Below are 22,555 nucleotides of genomic sequence, written 5' to 3'. Positions count from 1 at the left end.
AGCTCCCAGGTGTGCCCCCCAATGACAAGGTGATTGACACATGGGATGCCAATGTCTAGCTACAGATGGCTTGAGGAGGACTCACCAATAGTGCCTAGAGATAGGTCATGGTCGCAAGAAAAGGGGAAGAGTAAAGGTTAAAAGGAGTTTGTGGTTGTAGAAATTTTGAATAATATGACACTTATTCACAGAGATTATCCTGATTATACACTATTGCGGAATGCATGCATAATACATAACCTCCTCTACTATTGATCATCAATTTGCAGTATTCAGAAACAATCGCATGCGCACATTGAAGCATCAATCACACATATCAACATAGTATATCACGGGGAAAGCATACAGCTGAAAAACCCCAACTATCTGTATATTATATTGATTAAGAACATGTAACAATACATAGTACAATACTCCTCACAAGTACTCAGTACTATCTCCACTTGTTACACACAAACTAGCTCAGATCTGAATCTATCACAGGTTCAAAGCTCCTTCGCTGCTTGCCTACCTCCACTGTGCAATCATGCATGAGAATAGATGAGAATGGCTGATCCAAACTCGTATTTCCCTTGGCTGAACCATGCAATCCTCATTGGCAATACTCAATCCACTGATTGTGCAAATCTCATGCACAACTATAGTCACAACTGATAGCAATCTTGCCCTTTCACTCACCTCTAACACGTGTCTCCACTGAACTGTCCATGCACTGATTTAACTGATGTATTCTTTAGTTTCTTTATGAGTTAATAATTAATGAATTAATTTAACAATTAATTCACATCACTCATCACTAGTGTATTTGTAGTTAGACTAAATACAACTAGTTTAACCAAGTCAAATTGAACACAACTCCATCAACTCCACAATCAACTCCACCAAACTCAACCACACGAGTTCTAACTGAATTCCTAAATGCAATAGCTCAATTGACCCATAAGAAAAGCATATTTCCTTCTGACAGTTGCATGTGCCACATTCGTAGCTCGAATTGAAGTGCTCCAAGAGGATAAGATAATGTTTATAGTCCAAATATTATTAAGAGCTAATAATATTCAACTGTTCTACTTTTACCTAGGCAGTCTAAAAATAGAAACCGCCCATATGTCTAAAAATAGAAGTCCATATATTTTTACCAACATGACCAATCATCCACAAATAGCATCCTGCAACTCATAGACCATGATCCATATGTCTAAAAATAGACAGTCTAAAAATAGACTTTGCGCCAAAAATAGCCTGCGGGCCCACTTAGTGAAGGCGACTTCTTTTCACTAAGCTCCATCATCTTGTTGCATTTTCAACACTCCCTCTCAATAAGATATGGATTATCTGCAACCCCTATCCTGCAACTCTAGAATGTTCTGCATGCAAAAAATTTGCCCGGTCCACTTGCTCCAACAACACTTGGAACAAAAACACTCCCAACTGACCACTTTGTTGGGCTAGGAACATAATTTGATGCTGAAGCTCTACCTGTTGCTGAAAAGTGATCCCTCTATGACATCTACGCTACTGCAACATCTCCATGCATCTCGCACCATTGCACACCTCTCTGTGCCACCTAGCACTGTGCAAAACACTTGTGCCTCTCGCATTGTTGTAGCCTACTAGCTATGCGCTATCCTAGGATTCCCTACACTGTCACTCTCTCTGGCGCTCCATCCGCATTTGTCTCTACCCAATCAGCCAGGTCCTACTACTCCACATCAGGGCTCCCGTAGCAAGGTCTCATCTAAGAGGTTGGGTACCTCAAGGATCCCGCCCCTCCTCCACGGGACGATCACTCTATATCACCCCACCTCCTACCTGGAGGTATGGCTGCATGTGATCCCTCAGCCCACCTGGCTTGAAGTTTCCCCCTACTGGAGGTCTTTGCATGAGTAGATGTTTCTACTCGATCTCCTCTCAGCTTCCCTTGTTGTAGCTGCTCCACAACCTCCTGAAGCTGTTGCACCAATCGTGGCTCCTCCACAATCGTCTGAGACTTCTTTTGGCTCTGCATGTTGAGAGTCAATATACCCTCCCTCTCAACCACCAAGTCTCCATTAGTTGCCTCGCTGCTCAAGGCTTTTCATGTATCTTGAACCTCAAGAGCATACAGGTTCTTGACTCGTGAACCAATCTGCTTCACCTGTCTAGTGATGATGTGTCTAAGGAAAACCTTTCCCTTACTGAAGACTACATCATAGCCCCCGTCTTCCAGCATCGCGATCGACACCAAGTTTCTCTTCAGTCCTAGTACATACTTGACATCGGTCAATGTAAGGCGAGCTCCATGCTCCCTCTGAAAAATAACCGTGCCTACACTTGAGACACTATACTTCTCATCATTACCCATCGCTATGAGTATCTCATTACCCATCGCTATGAGTATCTCATTACCCATCGCTATGAGTATCTGGAGATCTTTCTCCTCCAAAGTACTGAACAAACTCTTGTCACCGGTCATGTGGAAAGAAGCTCCACTGTCAAGAAACCAAACACTTCCCACCATGGATGAAACCATGCATGCAAAGAGTGTGAAATCCAACTCAAACTGTGAAGCGAGTGCCTCACCTTCATATCCTTCCTCGGATCCCTTCTTGGATTTCCTCTGCGGACAATTTGCAGCATAATGGCCCACCTCATGACAACGAAAGCATCGCACTTTCGATTTGTCAACCTTCTTCCCATCATTGGAAGAACTGGATTCAGAAAGAGAAACCTTCTCCTTCCCCTTCTTTGCTTTGGCAGCCAAAGCGCAATTTTCTTCATCAGATGCCTTTGAGGAAGATTCGTCCCTGGTATTCTGCCTGATCTCCTCTTACACAAGATCTGACCAAAGTCTCTCCCATCCTGGCAATTTCTCCCGACCATTGACAGAGTCCTGATAGGAATGCCAACTCTTCGGAAGACCAAGTAGAGCCAAGCTCACCAAGTCCTCATCATTGACAGTCACCCTCACACTTCCCAGCTCATCTCGGCATTGGGTGAACTTCGTGAGATACCTGGGCATACTGTCTCCATTCTCACACTTAATGTTTCTGAGTTTATCCTTGAGCGTCGACTTCCTCTGGTCGCTCTTGCTTTGGAATAAATCTGTCAATGCTTTCCACAGCAAGTATGGAGAAGCCTTTCCATGCAGGCTGGATACAATGTGATCCTTCACGCACTCCAACAGAATCCTTTGACACTTTTCTGTCTTCTTTTTCCAAGCCTCAACGTGAGCAACATCAGTAGGCTTTGGGACCTCAGCCTCTATGAACTCCTTCAGCCCATTGTCATCTAACACCGCCTCCATCCTGTCTTTCCATGCAATATAGTTCGATATGCCTTCAAGAGCATACTCCAATCACAATCCGTAGAAAGACATTTCAACTTTGACACCAAGAAAACACTGCTGCAAATTCAAATTCCACCAGCTCAAAACTCAACCACTTCTAATTTAAAATTCGTGAGAACAAAGTATTTCTCGTACAGAGATTGACTGTATGGGCTTTTACCGGATATCTCACCTTCCAAAAGAAGGATGAATCCAGAGGCTACCTGGCCCAATTACAGACTCTGCCTGAAGAAATAAAATGTAAACACTTTCTGAATAATAGATCTGATGATCAACTCTGCTCCGATACCATGTAGAAATTTTGAATAATATGACACTTATTCACAGAGATTATCCTGATTATACACTATTATGGAATGCATGCATAATACATAACCTCTTCTACTATTGATCATCAATTTGCAGTATTCAGAAACAATCGCATGCACACATTGAAGCATCAATCACACATATCAACACAGTATATCACGGGGAAAGCATACAGCTGAAAACCCCCAACTATCTGTATATTATATTGATTGAGAACATGTAACAATACATAGTACAATACTCCTCACAAGTACTCAATACTATCTCCACCTGTTACACACAAACTAGCTCAGATCTGAATCAATCACAGGTTCAAATCTCCTCCGCTGCTTTCCTGCCTCCACTACGCAATCTTGCATGAGAACAGATGAGAATGGCTGATCCAAACTCGTATTTCCCTTGGCTGAACCACGCAATCTTCATTGGCAATAATCAATCCACTGATTATGCAAATCTCATGCACAACTATAGTCACAGCTGACAAATGTCTTGCCCTTTCACTCACCTTTAACACTTGTCTCCACTGAACTGTCCATGCACTGAGTTAACTGATGTATTCTTTAGTTGCTTTATGAGTTAATAATTAGTGAATTAATTTAACAATTAATTCACATCACTTATCACTAGTGTATTTGTAGTTAGACTAAATACAACTAGTTTAACCAAGTCAAACTAAACACAACTCCATCAACTCCACAATCAACTCCACCAAACTCAACCACATGAGTTCTAACTGAAGTCTTGCATGCAATAGCTCAACTGACCCATAAGAAAAGCGTATTTACTTCTGACAGTTGCATGTGCCACATCCGTAGCTCGAACTAAAGTGCTCCGAGAGGATAAGACAATGTTTATAGTCCAAATATTATTAAGAGCTAATAATATACGACTGTTCTATTTTTACCCAGGCAGTCTAAAAATAGAAACCGCCCATATGTCTAAAAATATAAGTCCATCTATTTTTACCAACATGACCAATCATCCACAAATAGCATCCTGCAACTCATAGACCATGATCCATATGTCTAAAAATAGACATAGTCTAAAAATAGACTTTGCGCCAAAAATAGCCTGCGGGCCCACTCAGTGAAGGCGACTTCTTTTCACTATGCTCCATCATCTTGTTGCATTTTCAACAGTGGGATGAGAGAAGGAGAAAAAGCTAGAGGAGGTCAAGAGACCAAGAGGTGGTGAGTAAGAGAATTTTCTAGGGCCACTTATTGAAATGCAAAGGAGGCCATATAGAAAAAAAAATTCTCAGCATGGGAGTGGCTTGAGACTTTATGAAGCTGAAGAAAGATGACTTGAAAAAAAAAAGTGACGATGGCGAAGAAAGATACTATCGACATTGTGCTACAACTGAAACTTAGATTAAACACCATATGGGCTATATTGGAATTCTAATTCAGGAGAATTTTTTTTCACAAACCAAAGCACCAAAGAACTAGACGAAGACAAGCTACTAGTAGAAATGTTACAAGTCCCGACTGTCTCCCAAGTAAATTTGCAATCCCTTCCAAGCAAAATAAAGCTAAAAATAAACCAGACAACAAGCCTCAAGGCCATGGATAATTGCTACCCCTACTGGATAGCATGAGTGAATAGTTGAATGGCCATTAAAGTGATTGGAATGCCACTAAGGACCGATTGCATGTTAATTTTATTGATGGATGGCATGCTCCAATAGAATGTTATTAACTATCATGGTCAGGTAGGACGGTGGCATCTTTCTCCCCTTGTCATCTCAAAAACACCCCATCCAAGGTAACGAATGAAGGAATATATTTAAGTAAAATAAATGTGTGCATTATAGCCACACCACCACCCTCATTAGGAGTGAAGATATACATTTATACACAAGAAATTGTTAAATTGCTCCATAAAAGACATGGAAATTTAATTCATTATATCATCAACTTTTTTATTTTGTTAAGTTCAATGTAAAAACATCCTTAACAAAGTTGCAAATCTATTATGTTTCATTTAGAAATCTGTATGGCATAATATAAGGGAAAAAGAGACAACTCATACCCAACAAAGTTATTGTTGGTCTAATTCAAGTATTGTAATTAGATATGGCTAAAGATAATTCTGTTTCTTAAGTGATTAAATTAAATTAATTACAAGTATTAAAATATTGTACAAAGACAAAATTTATACTTTACGGCTAACCTAAATGATTTTAACTGCAAAGCTTTTAAGCAAATTAGGAGAAATTTACACTTTTATCTGTTTTATATAATTCTTTTAGTACAATAAACATTGAAAGTTAAAATAGAGTCATCCTAATAATATATTTAATTATTTTTATAAAAATCTTTTTTTATAAAACTCTTATATTACAAATGGAAATATTATTATGAATATAAATATAATTTTTTATATTTTCTTTTATTAAAGTTTTAACATTTACACAAAATAATTGACCACATTAACTATAATATTAATGTGAAATGAGTTAGGGTGGGGGAGGGAAAAGAATTATATTAGCCCCACTTAAATTTAAATAGATCATGAAAACAAAATAAATAAATAAATAAAAATTTAAATTAATTTTATTTAAAAATTTCTCAAATCTTAAGGGATATTTATTATAATGTTTTTAAATGTAAAAATTTAATATAAATTAGTTAGAGAAAAGAAGATTAATAAATTTGAGATTAAGAACATATTAAACAAAAAATTGTTTATAGTATACATTAATTAATTAGGAGCTTACATTTATTTTTTATTATTTATTTTTATTGAAGCAATTAAATATTACATTTCAACAAAGTTAAATAGCTTTTTGAATTTTTATTATGAAACATAGAAGGTTTATAATGAAAATTTTCATTTCTCAAATTATTTTTTTCAATATTTTACCATGTAATTTTAACAATTTAAGTTTGAAATCTAAAAATAAAAAATTATTAAATTTCTTTTATAAATTTAAAATGAAAATTTAAAAAAATTAGTGAATCTAAAGTGACAATATAAAAATTAAAATGGATTAGTATAAATGATGAAAAGTTAATTTTGATATTTAAATTGAAAAATTGAATTATTGCAAGAAAATTACGGTTAATGAAATAAAACCAACACATATGAAACATAGAAAATTGTTATTAAAATTATGATTCTCATTAGTATGAATTTAAAGATTACAAATAGTATTATTTAATTTAGTCAAATTTTATTTAAAATGTAAAAATGTAATATAAATTAGTTAAAAAAAACTGATATTAAAAACATCTTAAACATAAAATTGTTCATAAAATACATTAATTAGACATTTACATCTATTTTTTATTATTGATTTTTATTGAATTAATTCAATATTACATTTCAACAAAGTTAAATAATTTTTTGAATTCCAATCATGAAATAGAGAAGGTTTATAATGAAATTTTCAATTCTCAAATTAAAATTTTCAATATTTTACAATTCAATATTTAACAATTTAAATTTGAAATTTAAAAATAAAAATTTATTGAATTTCTTTCATAAATTTAAAATGATTTTTTTTGAAAAATTTGTATATTTAAATGAAAATGTAAAAATTAAAATAAATTACTATGATTGATAAAAAGTTAATTTTAATATTCAAATTAAAAATTTGAATTATTCCAATAAAAGTATTAATAAATAAAAACAACATAAATGAAACATAAAAAAATTGTTATTAAAATTATAATTCTCATTAATATAAATGTAAAGATTACATATTCATAAAATAATTGTTATTAAAATTATGATTCCCATTAATATGAATGTAAAGATTACAAATTCTATTACTTTAGTCAAATTTTATATAAAGGAATTATTTGTTGGGCAACAAACAACTTTATGAATGTAAAGATTACAAATTTTATTACTTTAGTCAAATTTTATATAAAGGAATTATTTGTTGGGCAACAAACAACTTTATTTACTGGAGGATTTTTATTCTGGAAGTACACAATCTTCCTCCTACAAGATTTTTCTTCCGGAAGTACACTATCATGTCCATCCATGGTTTGATGAACTTTGTTGAAATTAAAATGTCCTTTGGAAATGGATTCAAATTTCAACTACCTAACCTTGGAATTTGAAAATAAAATATTTGATGAAAATTTGAATGCAATGCATAGTAGACTATGAAATTTTCATAGTTCGAAAGACAACGCCAGCCCTATTGATTTTAGGGAGTGTTGGGAAAAAGAAGCAAAATCAATGTGGGCTAAGAAAAGCGGGAATGGATGGATTGTCGGTCACTTCAACTCGTGACACAATCTAAAAGAAGCATAATTCCCATGGAAATTCGTCCAAGATACTTTGTCCGGCAAATTCCCACAAATAGACCGCATTATGTAACCAGCGACTGCCAGGAATTCCAGCCTGCCATGCCTGCCTGCTCGCTCTTCCTTTTGCCATGAATTATTTATATGAAACACTGGCACTGGGGTCCAGCATGTACCTGGGCGTTGCTGAAATGGCAATGATGCGTTGGAGACCGTAGATCGCCTCTGCGTTTATGTATGGGACCGTAGCTCAGTGGCATGGGATGCGATGCGATGTGTATTTATGGCAATGGATATGAGGTGAAGAATCTGGTAGAGATCTGGATGGGCATGGGCATGGGCATGGGCATAGTGTTTAGATGACGTAAGATTTCATAGCGCGAACGGCGGCCGTAAGTATAGAGCGAGGAAAATGGTTGGGTGGCCGTGGAGGGTGGAGCCTGGAGGAGGTAATGTTGCAGAGTGACGTCAGGGGTAGAAAGTACGACGTCACTGTTTAAATAAGGAATTTGATTGCAGGAGGTATTTACCATTGCTTTATTAGCAGATACGACAATTCGTGATAAACGTGGGGGTGTCGGCTGAGTTCTCGGTAGGTGCGGGAGAGAATTCAGTGTTTTTAAGGCAGATGCCCACCCTCTATTGGATTTTATTAATGTACCCTCTTCAACCCTAGTAACTCAAAGAACCTGTGTTAAATTTATTTCTTTGGGCGTGGTCTAAACCGGTGCCTCGAAAATCATACAAATTTCGGTATGATTGTAAGAAAATCTGGCATTCCTTTTGGAAAATCATATAAATTTCGGTATGATTTGACAAATTTTTATATAAATTTTTGAAAATCTAATTTGTAGTCGTCGAATTTCAAAATTTTGAGTGTTTTATTTTTAATGACATTGATTTTTTTTTAACCATTCAAAAATGATATAAATATTTCCATAATTAAATTTTTTAATAATGCAAAATCTATTTCCACTATCGAAAATAATTTAAACACTCTCCCAATCAAATTTGTTACCAGAAATTTACCATCGTGACTAAATTGTGAAACTATTAGACTAGGCCAATTTTTTTTGCGGGGAATATACACAGCGACAATGTAAATGCGGTTAAGTGGCATTACGTATCTTATTTTCGGCCCCGTGTGATCGGTGTTTAAGGCGGCTACAAAACCTTAATTGTCGGATACACACATATGTCCACCCGTGGTGGCCCAGCCTCACCCTAAACAATCCCACACTTTGAAAGATACGGCAATTGGCTATCTGGGTAGATCCTATATTCGGCTAACTGTTGCATCAGCTTATGTAATGTATGAGAAGGAAGAATATTAGGATTAGGACGGATGATTGCATACATGATACTTCAGCATCAGCAACAGGAGGAGAGGTGAGGAGACGGAAAGAAAGGAGAGGTCCATTTGTTTTTTTCCAGTAATGCAGCTGCAGCTGCTGGGAACTTCCAAACCCAATATGCCTTCTCTAGCCCTTGGCCATGGCTCTAGCCTCTGCCCCTTTCTTTCCTTCTTCTTCACCGGCTTAACATCAGCCCATGTTCTGTAATCAGTACTTGGTTTCTGCTGCAATCAAATCATGATATGTGAATTTGGATTCCCTGAGTTGCCATTTTCGTATCGGAAAAGCCACTACTGTACACAAAAAACGAATCAGATCTTTGCCGTTGATCTTAATATAAGAGCTTGAGTTTTACAATTGTCCCTAGGGCCAAAACATCTCTTTTATATTTGCTTACCACCCCCTCGCTCCGCCCCGACCCGACCCACCGTCCTAATGTTATTAACCCCGACCTGTTGTTATATTTATGTTTCAAAGCAGAATGAGATAGAGCAATTGGGAAAAAGCTAGGTATTGATTCATGATCGCTCTGGTACTGGTAATTTAGAGAATTCGAAGAAAAAAATGAAGCGTAACATTCATGGAGATGAAGGCCACGGAATTAGGAGGTTTCAGCTGAGCGACGATTCACGCAAACGGCCTTTGTCAGGTCATGTGGATAATTTGGAGACCAACTCGAAGCGCGTGCAGACTGAAAAAACAAATGCAAATACAAGGAGTATGAGTACTGATAGCGGAGTAAGCGAGAACGGAGGAAGGACTGAAAGCTTAGCAGTTAGACAATATGTACGTTCCAAAATGCCTCGCCTCAGATGGACTCCGGATCTACACCTCTGCTTTGTTCATGCGGTTGAACGCCTGGGAGGGCAAGATAGTGAGTATTATTTATCAATTGCAGGGCCTAAATATCAATTTTCAAGAAACACAAGCTCCTCTTGATTAATTACTAGGTCTAACATAGAGTCCAGTTTGAATTCCATGGGGTTTTGAATAATCTAAAAAGAAGGGCGGGCAACAAGTTCTTATAGGTATGTTACATAAAAAATTTACAAAAATTTAAAGCTATCGTGTGTCATGATTCCATGATTCCCACTCGAAACTGCGCAGGAGCAACACCTAAGCTAGTGCTACAGCTTATGGATGTTAAAGGCCTCACTATTGCCCATGTCAAAAGCCACCTACAGGTACCTACTTATTCACTAACCAATAATAATCCATTTCCCATGGTCTTAAAAGTGTAACAGGATCTGTGAATGTTTGCAACATTCCAGGCAGTTGCTTTGTTGAAACTTTTTTTTGGGTTGTAACCTCTTCTATAGAAATCATTGCTGCAATATTTTCGAGGCTGACTAGCGGGATTTTTCGCTACACAGATGTACAGGAGCATGAAAAATGACGAGAATGGTCAAGGTATGTTCTCAAACTGTGGCTACTTGATTAATTCGGTGCATTATGATCCTTTTGTAAATAATATTAGCGAGATAGTCTCCATACTTTGATTCGATAGTGGATTGACGAGTACCATATCTCTTCGATAGATTGCTTTTCAACTACTTTACTGCAATTCAAATAGCTGTAACTTATCTATCCTGACAAAGCATATATTTTTCTGAATTAGATCATTGCATGTCACATGAAGTTCTCAAAAATTCGTGCACGAAAAATTGGTATTGGTATTTCGTGTCCATAACCGACATTTCTAGGTCTGTGGCCTTATTTACTGCAGCTAAATCCCAGAGAGAGATCCTTATCTTGTTACGATTATATATATATATATATATATATATATATATATATATATATATATATTATTTCAAGAAGCATCTTATTCATGATCAGAGGCATCATAACCTAGAAATCACGTAAGGATATCGCAGCTGCTTCTGTAAATTTATATTTACTCACCTAGCATTCTAGGTTCTTCCAGGGTTTGTCAAATTTTTTGATATGTGGCAGTGAGTATAGATGAGATATAGAGCGAGAACTGAATTTCTTAATTCAAATGATTTGGAATTGTAGAATCTAAGTCTGCCTAGTACCCTTTGAAATAAAGTTGCTAACACTCTCAGGTGCATGCCATATTTGAATTGCAGAAAACTAGCCATAGGGTTTAGAGTTGTTAGTAAACTAGCCTACGTTTTCAACAACATCCTATAGACAACTCCAAGCCCTATAATGCCCATAATTATTTTGGATACATTGGCTTTCATCTTAACTCAGACGTTGAAAACAGGCCAAGAACGAAAAAACCCCACCCTTAGCAAGTTAGAGTATCCATGAAGTTTGGAATATATATATGGAGATGTCTGTCGAACACTGTTTATTTTTGTTTCTTGGATGCAGAAACAGCAGAAAATGTCGGAGGACAAGATCACATTTCGAATTACTTTTCTCACTCCAGAGCTGCATCCTTCCAACAGAACGGAAAGCAGCATCGTCATGAATCTTGGGAGCCTTTCGATCAGCGGTGTATAAAGAGGTGATTTGATATTTCACAGAATAATTTGTGAGGCTATTCTTCAATTTCTTTATCATCTTCTGAACCATATCTCCAACGGTCTCCCTCCATGATCAGAATGCAATCATACCCAATCTCCATTGCAGTACAAAGTCCTTGTATTCTTCGAAGACCTGTCATTTTGTTAATTCCCAACACGTGAAAATGTCCGCGCTCTTCTGAACAGAAAGCATATAGTCTGACAATGGCAAAATTAATCAATATTGTCTCAATTGCTTGCTTGCACATTCCGACACACCAACTCAAGTCTGCTTTTTCGCAATCTAATTTCTTTGACCAACCCTAGGGTAAAATATCTAACCCTCCAAAGCATACAACCTAATGCCCTGCTATCTAATTCAGACAGGAAAGTTCGTGGAGCGGGCAAGTAGATTGGCTCTTGAGGCGTACGGGCAACAATGCGGCAGCCAACTTGAACAGCTGGAGTTGTTGCAGCCGTTTAGATTCAACTGTCATTTCTGCGCCATTAACGCTGGGAGACCCTCAATCAGATTTGCTATACCGAGACACTTTGATCGATCCAATAAACTTGGATAAACAGTATCAAGCACTGAAAGAGAAGAGGTACAATGCCCTGCGACAATACAAATGTAACTTCAAGCCAGAGCTTGAGCTCAATGAGCTCGTCTCCAAGCAAAGGAGGAGGGAAGGGATTAATGAAATCGACTGCATGCAAGGCCTTGCTAAAAAATTAATGTGGGATGCTAGAACTCCATCAAGACTGGTGCAAGGTCGAGCATCATACAACTGCAATTTTAAAAACATTCTTGAAAATAATTTAGCTTCCATGTCTGATAAATCCTTTGACTGGGAGCCTGCAGATTTGAAAAGGAAGTCTATGGATCAACTTCAGGTATATTATATTGCTAAACCTTGAACAGATTCACTCAACATTTAATGTGTACTTTAGGGTTTTTCACTTAAACTTATGTCTAATAGTATTATTCTTTTGAGATTTGATTCTTTCGGATCCATCACATTATGTTGTTTGGTGGAAGTTTTGAGCTACCAAGTCTTATTCTCTTTAGATTTGATTCTTTGGATTCATCTCATTATATTATTGGGTAGAAATTTTGAGATAGCTAAGTCTATTTATCTATTAAAGATGAGTAAGACTCGTTGGTTCACATGTTATTTACATTTTTGGCCAACAAGTCTATATATATATATATTGAAGATGAGCACACTTGCTAACTAGAAACCTCAACCCAACTAACCTAAATCAAGGTTCAGAAGCAGCAAGTTGATTTATCTATTGAATATGCTAGAAACCACAAAAATAACAGTAAAATAACTGAAATAACAGTGTAATGGATAAAAATAAATCAAATCTAAACCATTCATATCACAGAAGCCTTAACTCACAAAGTCTCATTCTCTGTTTATAGGAGGTACATGAAGTTACAGAGGTGAATGGTAAGAAGAGTAGACAAATTTCAGAATGGATACAGGTCGCTGAAGGGGATGAGGAGTTTCAGAGAGAATACTGTGGCAGATATCCATCGAAAAACCTTCCTGGTGAATCGGTACAATCGTGTGGCAGCGAAGATGTCGATAGCACATTATCGCTCTCTTTGTTCTCCAACAATCAGAAAAGTATAAGTGCTCATGAGTCGTCCTCCAATCTACAGGCAGTGGACACACAAGAACCAGAACCAGATCGGTGGCCATCATCAACAGATAATCTGAAGAATCATGCAGTACCCCGTGGGATTACTTTAGATCTGACAATGTCTATTGGGTACAATTAATTTCCAGCACTTTTGTAGCATCAGACACGGGTATTTCTACTATGGCTGCGTCATACTCTTAAACTGTAGTTGCATTTTTTTTTACCAGTCTGATCTCGGTGACAGTGGTTGAGGATCTTACTGGAGCACCTGTTGCCCTCGCAAGCATATTCAAAAGTTCTGTAAGGACATAATAGGTCTGTATGAATATCGGATAATACACTAGTGGTTCAGTCTAGTACCGGAAATTATACAACACGGTGTTATTTTTTTTTTACAAGTCATGAGTACTCACAGTCTACGTCAATTTATTGACCATGAGGATATAACTTTCTTACAGTTCTGAAGACGGTTGAGCTTTCATTATTTCTTCCAACTTGGTAATTCATCAATGCTATGGGAAATTCAATATAATGTTGTAAGTTCGGCAGTTCCTTCGTTCAACATTTTGTAGTTTTGATTATATCCAATGTGAATAAACACTTAGCTTTGAATCTTTTCTACTGTTCATTTTCTGTACATTATCAAATACTTCCCTAGGTACCAACCCTGGTATCTCCATGAAATGCTACCGAACCCTGGTTCTGACTGCTTTGTAATTTACTTTTACGTTCACATGGCGTGAGTTATGCATGCATCTACCCACTTCAACACACTCATTTTATAAAACAATCATTTCGTTTTTGAAGTAGTACATCGATCCATCAAGATTTGTGATCATTAGAGGGTGATATGCGTTTTTTATTTTTTCATTTTTTTAAGTATAGGTGAAATGTCATATTTAAAAGAGAGGTATATATATATATATATATATGTATGGGGAAAAAATATTCGATTTTGAAAATAAAAATAAAATTTAATAATTTACAATTCAGTCAATAAATTTGGAATGATAAGATGTTTAAATTCCACTATTATTATCGTTATTTTATTATATTAGTATTAATAATAGTTGGAAAAGCTTTAAAGATGCTAGTAGCCTAGTACACATATTATTAAGAACGTTAAGTTGAAGATGATAACTAGCCATAAAGCCCTCTTAGGTTTGTGCTAGCAGATCATTTCCTGATTTATTTATATAAGAATTAAAAGGAATAGAAGATAAAGGATATTTTTTTTGTTGTTGGAAACCAATATTCTAATTGATATATATATATTTTTTATTATAATTGTTAATTTTTATTATGACTAAATCGGAGACAATTTTTTCATATAACCTTAACGCAAGGACCTATTCAATCTTCCAAATGTTTTTTTGGGATAATATATAGCAAAACTTGTTTTTAAGTGAACGAAATAACGTAAAATATTGTCTTTTTGACTATGATCTTAAGATCAATATATAAATGAATATATAAAATTCCATACACAAACAAAAACATGCCCTACAGAAGCAAAATGACCATGGTTAATGGATTACTCTTTGTTATGAGGTTTTTAAGTTCTAATTCAACTGAGAGTTTTAGTTTTTAATTTCATTCGTGCACTAGTTACTATAGCGGTTGATATTATGAGGAAGAGGGGAAGAACTTGCAACGTCATCCCAAAGAAATTTTGTAGGAGTTAATTTTTTTTTGGTTCATGGATTAACTATTAATGTTTTTTCTAATTTTGTTTTTACCATTTTCTATTTAAAAAATGATTTATTCAATAATTAAATTATTTTATTTTTAAAATTATTATTTTTATAAATATTTTATAATTTTTTTAAAATTTTACATATTTTTACAAAAATATTTTGTATATTAAAAATTATAATATTATATTTTAAAATAAATTTTTATCTTTAAAATTATTTTTAATTTTTTTAATTTTCTTTTAAAAATAATAATAATAAAAAAACAAAAACACAATAAAACTAAAATATACACAATGATAAAACATTCTTTTATAATAATAATAATAATAAAGAAAAAAGAAACAATTTTAGTGAGATGATAAGGAATTACAAATCTTTTTTGTTATATTAAAAGTTAAATGAATAATAATTCTACAAAGTTTGATATTCTAGATGGTTTTCTTTTTATTAATTGTGGTTTTTTATAAATTACTTTTTAAATAATATATAATGATATTCAATAATGACATTTAAAATATAAATTTATTATTGTAGATATATATAATGACATTCAATAATGATATTTAAAATATAAATTTATTATTATAGATATTGTTTATTATAGGTATTCACCATTGACATTTACATGAAAATGAATTACTCATTACAAAATTGATATGTTGAGAGGTAGATAATAATACTTTTTTCTACTTCTAAGGAGGTTTTTATCTCCATATTTTTATCTCAAAGATTGCACAAGGTTGTCATAGTTTCATTCTTCTAATCTAGTAGTTGTGAAATATGAATTTGCATGTCTTACATATCCATAGGTGTCTCTTAACACCTTCCAATAAGTAGAGTGTGCTAGCAATGGACACATTTCCATGTGCTTAGAGGTCTACATGAATGACAATGGAGAAAAAATATTATGTTGAGCATTCACATTTCTTCATGCCCTTTTTGAGATCCTTTATCTCAACATGTATATAACATCAAAGTAGTGGTGAAGCATTGTACCTTTGGTCTATTAAGGTTTTCCATGGAGGAGAAAGTTAAGATTGAGAAGAAGTCATGGTCACTCCAAAGAGATCCTTAACACTTTGAATTGACATATTGATAAACCTAGTTTCAAAGAAAAAAGAGATGCTAAAATAATCCAATGGTGCTAGGAAAAGTGGGTGCCAAGGCATTTGAGGAGGGCATCCAAGGAGGAGAACTAAAGATTGAGAAAGATGGGAACTGGGGGAGACCTTTATATATTGGAGGGAAACCTCTCACAAATTAGCATCATGATTGGGGAGAGCGGGTTAAAGGAGGTGTCAATTTGTGTAGGTTTGGCTAGAGGGGCCTTCGATGTTGCATGCAAATGCTAGAGAGAATAAAAGAGAATGAAATACACATGTACCTTCTCTCACACAAAATAGTGCAATGATGTGGGCAATTGGGTTGGGTTTGGTTGGGTGGTGGGAGGGAATGGTGGAGGGGGTGTGGGAGGGGGTTTGGAGTAATTCCCCAACATAATAATTCATTGATGTGATTAAGGTGGGTAGATTTTTCTTTGCCCCTTATTGGCATGGCATGGAGCACGTGGTGGTTGATATGAGGCATGTGGTCTTCACTAAGTGAACCTGTGACATAGTTCATGTAGGCATAGGATATTAAATAATACCTCTAATTTCACTAGATATTGATAAATACCTTCCAAAATTCTTTTGTTGAACCTTCTTTCAAATACATCTCTCCAATTTAAATAAAGATCCATTTTTACTAGATATCTCTTATTTTTAGGAAATACCACTTTTCACAACCCCCAAAACCTATATACCCCCTTATAACCCATATCCCGTCCTTAATGCCTACGATATATGAACCCCTTTTTTCACAGTTTTAAGACCCCCCTTATGAATGAACATGATAATATATTGGTTAATATGGTGAATCCCCATGATAGAAGAAACTCCAATTTTGTATGAAAACATCATCTACAATGGTCAACCCTTGCATTCAACTACTTATCCATATTAGAGTTATATTAAGTTGAATTTCTCCCCATTTAAAATTAAAATTGTTTGACATAATTTAATGAGATATAAACTAGTTAGGAGAATACTCTAATAACTATTATTTAATCACCTATCACATTTAGGTTCTTTACTGGGTTTTCTTTGAACAAGCGATCTAATATGAATACATCCACTTCTTTTTTTATGAAATAACTACATATTACAATTATTTTGATATCATATGTCTATGCATTTACTTAACCTAGTCCGCAGACACCCACCTCCCCCGCGTGAGACTAATTTTAATTTCTTTGTAATAATTATTAATTATAAATATTTTAATACTATATAATATATTTATTAACTTATCCACAAACATCTTAATCTTATTTAAACTTATAGGATAATAAAAATGTGGTGACTGTCAAAGTAAGATAATAAAAGTGAAGCGAAGGTCAAAGTTGGAGTAGGGATGTTCATTTATAATAAATGCAAATCTTCATTGTGGAAAGAAAATGCACATTTTTGTTCTATATCTAGTGAAATAATCCATTATCAAAATTAATATTTATCAATATCAACTAATTTTATTGTTAATTACACAACCAATTATAATTTTTGATTATTGATGTTATCCTTTGTATAAATTCATATAATTAATATTTATCAATATCAACTAATTTTATTGTTAATTACAAAACCAATTATAATTTTTGATTATTGATGTTATCCTTTGTATAAATTCATATTTACTTGAGTTATTTATTTAAGCATTACTTACTTAGTTGAGCCGAGAGATTCATTCTATAGCCCCGTATGATGTGTAAGGGTGCCCGTCCCTCATCAAAGTTGAAGTTTTGCTATATCGACCAGAATTTTAAATTCTAAAAATAAAACAATTAAATAACTATAAAAGAACATCTAAATAATATTAGCTCATAAAAAAATTTATATGTGAAGAAATTGGATCTCTCTCGACTCATGTTAAATCTGCATTTAAGACAGATCTATATTAGTGATATAAACGACCAAAAAAAACTTTAATCTCCTTATGCAAAATCCCTATACTATTCGTAGTTTAGTGTTTGTAACTAAGCCTCTCCATGCACACATTAATTATGTCAAGACACAAATAAACTGAGGAATTCCTTGCACCATTTAGATCTCTATAGGGAATTATCGACAAAGGATTTCCATAATCATTGACTTCTCTCATAGAGTACCCCATGGATTCAAATTGGCCTGAATTATCAACTAACATATGATAGTCAACATATTCATTAAAGAATGATTTCAATAGAATCTTGCGATTTTCAGATTAGCTTTAGCCTTAATCATTATTTTCCATGATCATTGATGAAAGTATATTTTTTAATTAATTATGATTTCAATAGAATCTTGCGATTTTCAGATTAGCTTTGGCCTTAATCATGGTTTTCCACGATCATTGATGAAAGTATATTTTTTAATTAATTATGATTTCAATAGAATCTTGCGATTTTCAGATTAGCTTTGGCCTTAATCATGGTTTTCCACGATCATTGATGAAAGTATTTTTTTAATTAATTAGATGGCCAAGAATGAAATACAAACACACACCGAACCATTGATTCCCTATCGAAAAAAAAAACTTGGGACTCAGGACTGGTAAGAGCTAGGGTTTACAGAAATAATCAAGTGTTGGACACCATGGAGGGGCGTAAGGGGGGAGCACCACTCCCTCCGTGGCAAGAAGCCATTGGAGGCAGAAAAAGGTTTTTCAAGAGGATGGAAACTGGACAATGGAGACTCTCAAGAGAAGAATAATAGGAGGGAGGAAGCCAAAACAGAAAAAGGAGAAGAGAAAAAGAATCAAGAAGCAGAAAAAAATGGTCCATGTAAGCCTAAGACCACTATCACACCTAGAGTGGTGTTAAGTGATCCAGCGCTGCAGGCGCATAGGGATCACATGACGACTTACGCAATCATTTGTAAATTCATGGGGTTATGGCCAACAGAGAAGGCGCTACAGGCATGGATTAAAAATCATTGGAAACCTAAAGGGGACATAGACCTACACCTTGGATCAAAGGGTTTCTTCACTATAGTTTTCACTAACATTGAGGATAAAGACAGAGTGTTTGAAGGAGGGCCCTACTTCTATGCAGCTGCAGGCCTCTATATGCGACCTTGGATGATGAATTTTGTCCCGGAGCACGAGACTTTCACTTCGGTCCTGGTTTGGGTACAGCTCTACTCCTTACCACTAGATTACTAGCAACCAGAATCATTATCAGCAATAGGAAACAAACTAGGGCATTTTGTTAAAATATCTGAGGCAACTAGAAGGGGAAAGTACACTTCCTTTGCCTGTATATGTGTGGAGATGGATCTCTTTGGAGCTCTACCGGATGAAGTGATCCTGGAAGTTTTTGATGAAGAATGGGTACAAGCAGTGGATTATGAACATGTTCCTTTCAGATGCCGCAAATTCCATGAACATGGGCATCTATTCAGGGACTGCCCTCTCAACAATACAGAGAGCAAAAGTAAAGTTATAGTAGGGAAAGAAACTGATAGCTTTCACAAGGTGGGAAATAGAGGTAAAGGAGGGAAAAGGTTACAAAAAAAAACAACAACAAGGAAAAGCAGACAAGCCAGAACAGGTACAAGGTACTAGAAGAAGAAGAGGAGTTAGAAAAGGAAAATCAGACCATGGAGGACAGCCTAGGGGAGAAGGAAAAGGAAGAAAATATGGAGGAGATACAGGATATTAACCAACAAAAGGAGACTATGATGAGCAACATGGAACTTGAAATGGACCAAGAAATGACCCCGAGTGAGGTGGAAACGAAGGATCATGAACTACAGGATATTCTCGAAAGAGAACATCTAGATCTGGAAAAATTCTTGAAACAGGGAACCACGGAAGGTATGGATTCATTACCTCAAGAGGAGTTTAATAGAGTGCAACAACTGTTTCTATGGAGAAATTAGGCAAAAGGATTGGGAGGTAAAATAAACCTCGAGAGACAAGACAATGAAGGGGTGAAAACCTTGAAAACCACATCAAGACTCGCTCCTAGAAACCTAGGAAGGAAAAGGGGTAGAAAGAAACAAAACGAGTTACTAATAGAATGTGGAAAACTGATGATAGATTCAGGTAAGATGAAAGATCTAACCAACTACTCTTTTACAAATCTTTCTTAATGAAGCTCACATCTTGGAATATTAGAGGTCTAGGAAGTAAAAGGAAGCAAAGGAATCTTAAAAATAGAATGAAAGAAGAAACACCAAACATGATTTTCATCCAGGAAACTAAATGTTCAATTCAAAAAATAAGAGAAATACACAGCAAATGGCTTAATAGATATGAATTTCTAGAAGTCAAAGCAGACAAAATAGCAGGAGGTATTCTCACACTTTGGAACCCTCAAAGAATAGGAATAGTGGATGCTGAAGCATCTAGGAATTATTTATCAGTGGTTATTTGGCCCTTGGGAGATAGGGAAATTTATTTAATCACAAACGTTTATGGTCCTCAAAATCCTGATGACAAACTCAGACTGCTTACTTCTCTAGAGGATCTAAGAGATAGACATTCAAGAATACCATGGATTCTAGGAGGGGACTTTAACATGATAAATTCCCTGTAAAAAAAAAGGGTGGGACCAAAACTCTAGGCAGAAACTCTATAACATTTCATAATTTTATAAACAACATGAAGCTAGTTGAAACATAGACAATTAATGACCTCTTTACATGGAACAACAAAAGAGGAGGAGAGTCTCAAGTTGCCTCAAAGCTAGATAGATTCATTATCTCAGAGGACCTTATGCTCACAGGCCTTGATATGACAGTGAGGATTCTCCCCTTTGGTGGCTTGGACCATTGGCCTATTCAACTTGAGGCGTCCTATATAGGAACCCCAAAAAATAGACCTTTTGAGTTTGAAAATATTTGGCTCTCCCATCCAAACTTTATTAGCAACATTGAAAAATGGTGGAAAGAAGATTTGCAGATCCAGGGGATGAGAATGTTTCTATTACACAAAAGATTGAAACATATCAAAATCAGGCTCAAAGATTGGAATAAGAATGAGTTTGGCAATATTTTTGAAGCTAAAAAAGTTGTTGAAAGGAAAATGCAGGAAATTAATCAGACCCTAATCACCGATGGCTTTGATGGGGAAAGAAATGAACAAGCTAACAAACATCAACAGGAATGGGAGGACTTATGCAAACAAGAGGAAATATTTTGGAGACAAAAATCAAGAGTACAATGGCTAAAAGAAGGGGATAGAAACACAAGGTTTTTCCACAAATCTACAATGGAGCACAGGTCTCACAACAAGATCTCAACAATCAAGGATTCCAGAGGCAACCATCTCAATACCCACAAAGAAATAGAAGATGTGTTGGTTCAACATTTTCAAGGCATAGCAGAGGAACCTCTCTTAGATAGATCACAATTTATCAGTGACTTCACAAAGCACATTCCTAAGCTAGTAACAAGAGAAGACATAATATTAATAGACCGGTGAATGAAGAGGAGGTCAGTGAAGTCATCAAAGATATTCAGAATGAAAAGTGCTAGGCCCGGATGGTTTAAATGTAGATTTCTTTAAAGCATGTTGGAGTATTGTCAAGCAAGATATACTGAATGTGGTGGAAGACTCTAGGAATAATAGAATGGTATTGGAGATGCTCAACACATCCTTCATCTCCTTGATTACAAAACATGACAATGCTATGACACCAGACAGATTCAGACCTATAGCTTTATGCAATGTGGTGTATAAAATAATTTCCAAAATAATTGCCAATAGACTTAAACCCCTTCTTCCTACTCTGGTTTCTATGGAGCAAATGGGATATGTGGAGGGCAGACAAATTCTCAATAATATCATTCAAGCTCATGAGGTGGTTCACTCAATGATAAGTAAAAGGCAGGTAGGAATGATTATGCAATTGGACCTAGAAAAGGCTTATGATAAGTTAAATTGGGCCTACATCAGGAAGGTCCTTCTAGCTTATGGATTTGACCACAACTGGGTAAGATGGGTAATGGCCCTGGTGACTACCTCTAGTTTTTCAATTCTGGTAAATGGTTCTCCATCAAAGACCTTTAATCCTTCAAGAGGCCTCAGGCAAGGAGATCCTCTCTCCCCCTTTCTCTTTATTCTTATGATGGAAGGACTAGGCCGAGCTATCAAGTCCGCTAAAGAAGCAGGTAAGATCCAAGGTCTCAAACTATCCAGGAATGGACATGCCTTAACACATCAACAATTTGTAGATGACACCATGCTATAGGGCATTCCCACGGTCAAGGAAGCACTAGCTTATAAACAAATCCTGCGAGACTTTGCTATGGCGGCAGGTACAGAGGTAAGCCTCTCCAAATCAAAGATTTTCTTTTTCAATACTAATATTGCTATTCAAAGAAACATTTCCAGAATTCTAGGCTTTCAAAGAGATATGCTACCATCCAAGGATTTGGGAGTACTGCTCACA

At 35.5% G+C, this 22,555-nt stretch overlaps 1 protein-coding gene across 2 annotated transcripts; it reads left to right on the top strand.

Annotated features, from left to right (window-relative positions):
• Positions 1 to 9,297: 9,297 nt before the first annotated feature.
• LOC149251418 (uncharacterized) lies at positions 9,298 to 13,627 on the top strand. 2 transcript variants are annotated; one of them, XM_089459433.1, is made up of 7 exons: positions 9,298 to 10,128; positions 10,362 to 10,438; positions 10,628 to 10,664; positions 11,598 to 11,733; positions 12,115 to 12,503; positions 12,594 to 12,625; positions 13,161 to 13,627. In XM_089459433.1, the coding sequence occupies exons 1-7, from the start codon at positions 9,819 to 9,821 to the stop codon at positions 13,521 to 13,523; spliced, it is 1,344 nt and encodes a 447-aa protein (XP_089315559.1). In that variant the 5' UTR covers positions 9,298 to 9,818; the 3' UTR covers positions 13,524 to 13,627. The 2 variants fall into 2 exon arrangements, with proteins under 2 accessions (XP_089315559.1, XP_089315558.1); XM_089459432.1 differs by having other exon boundaries at positions 12,115 to 12,625.
• Positions 13,628 to 22,555: the final 8,928 nt, after the last annotated feature.

The sequence above is a fragment of the Pinus tabuliformis genome, chromosome 7 (assembly GCF_031772625.1).
Source record: "Pinus tabuliformis cultivar Carrire ecotype Pingquan chromosome 7, CPIR1, whole genome shotgun sequence".
Lineage (NCBI taxonomy): Eukaryota > Viridiplantae > Streptophyta > Pinopsida > Pinales > Pinaceae > Pinus > Pinus tabuliformis.
Note: the sequence above shows the minus strand (reverse complement) of the source record. Positions and strands in the feature narration are given on the sequence as shown.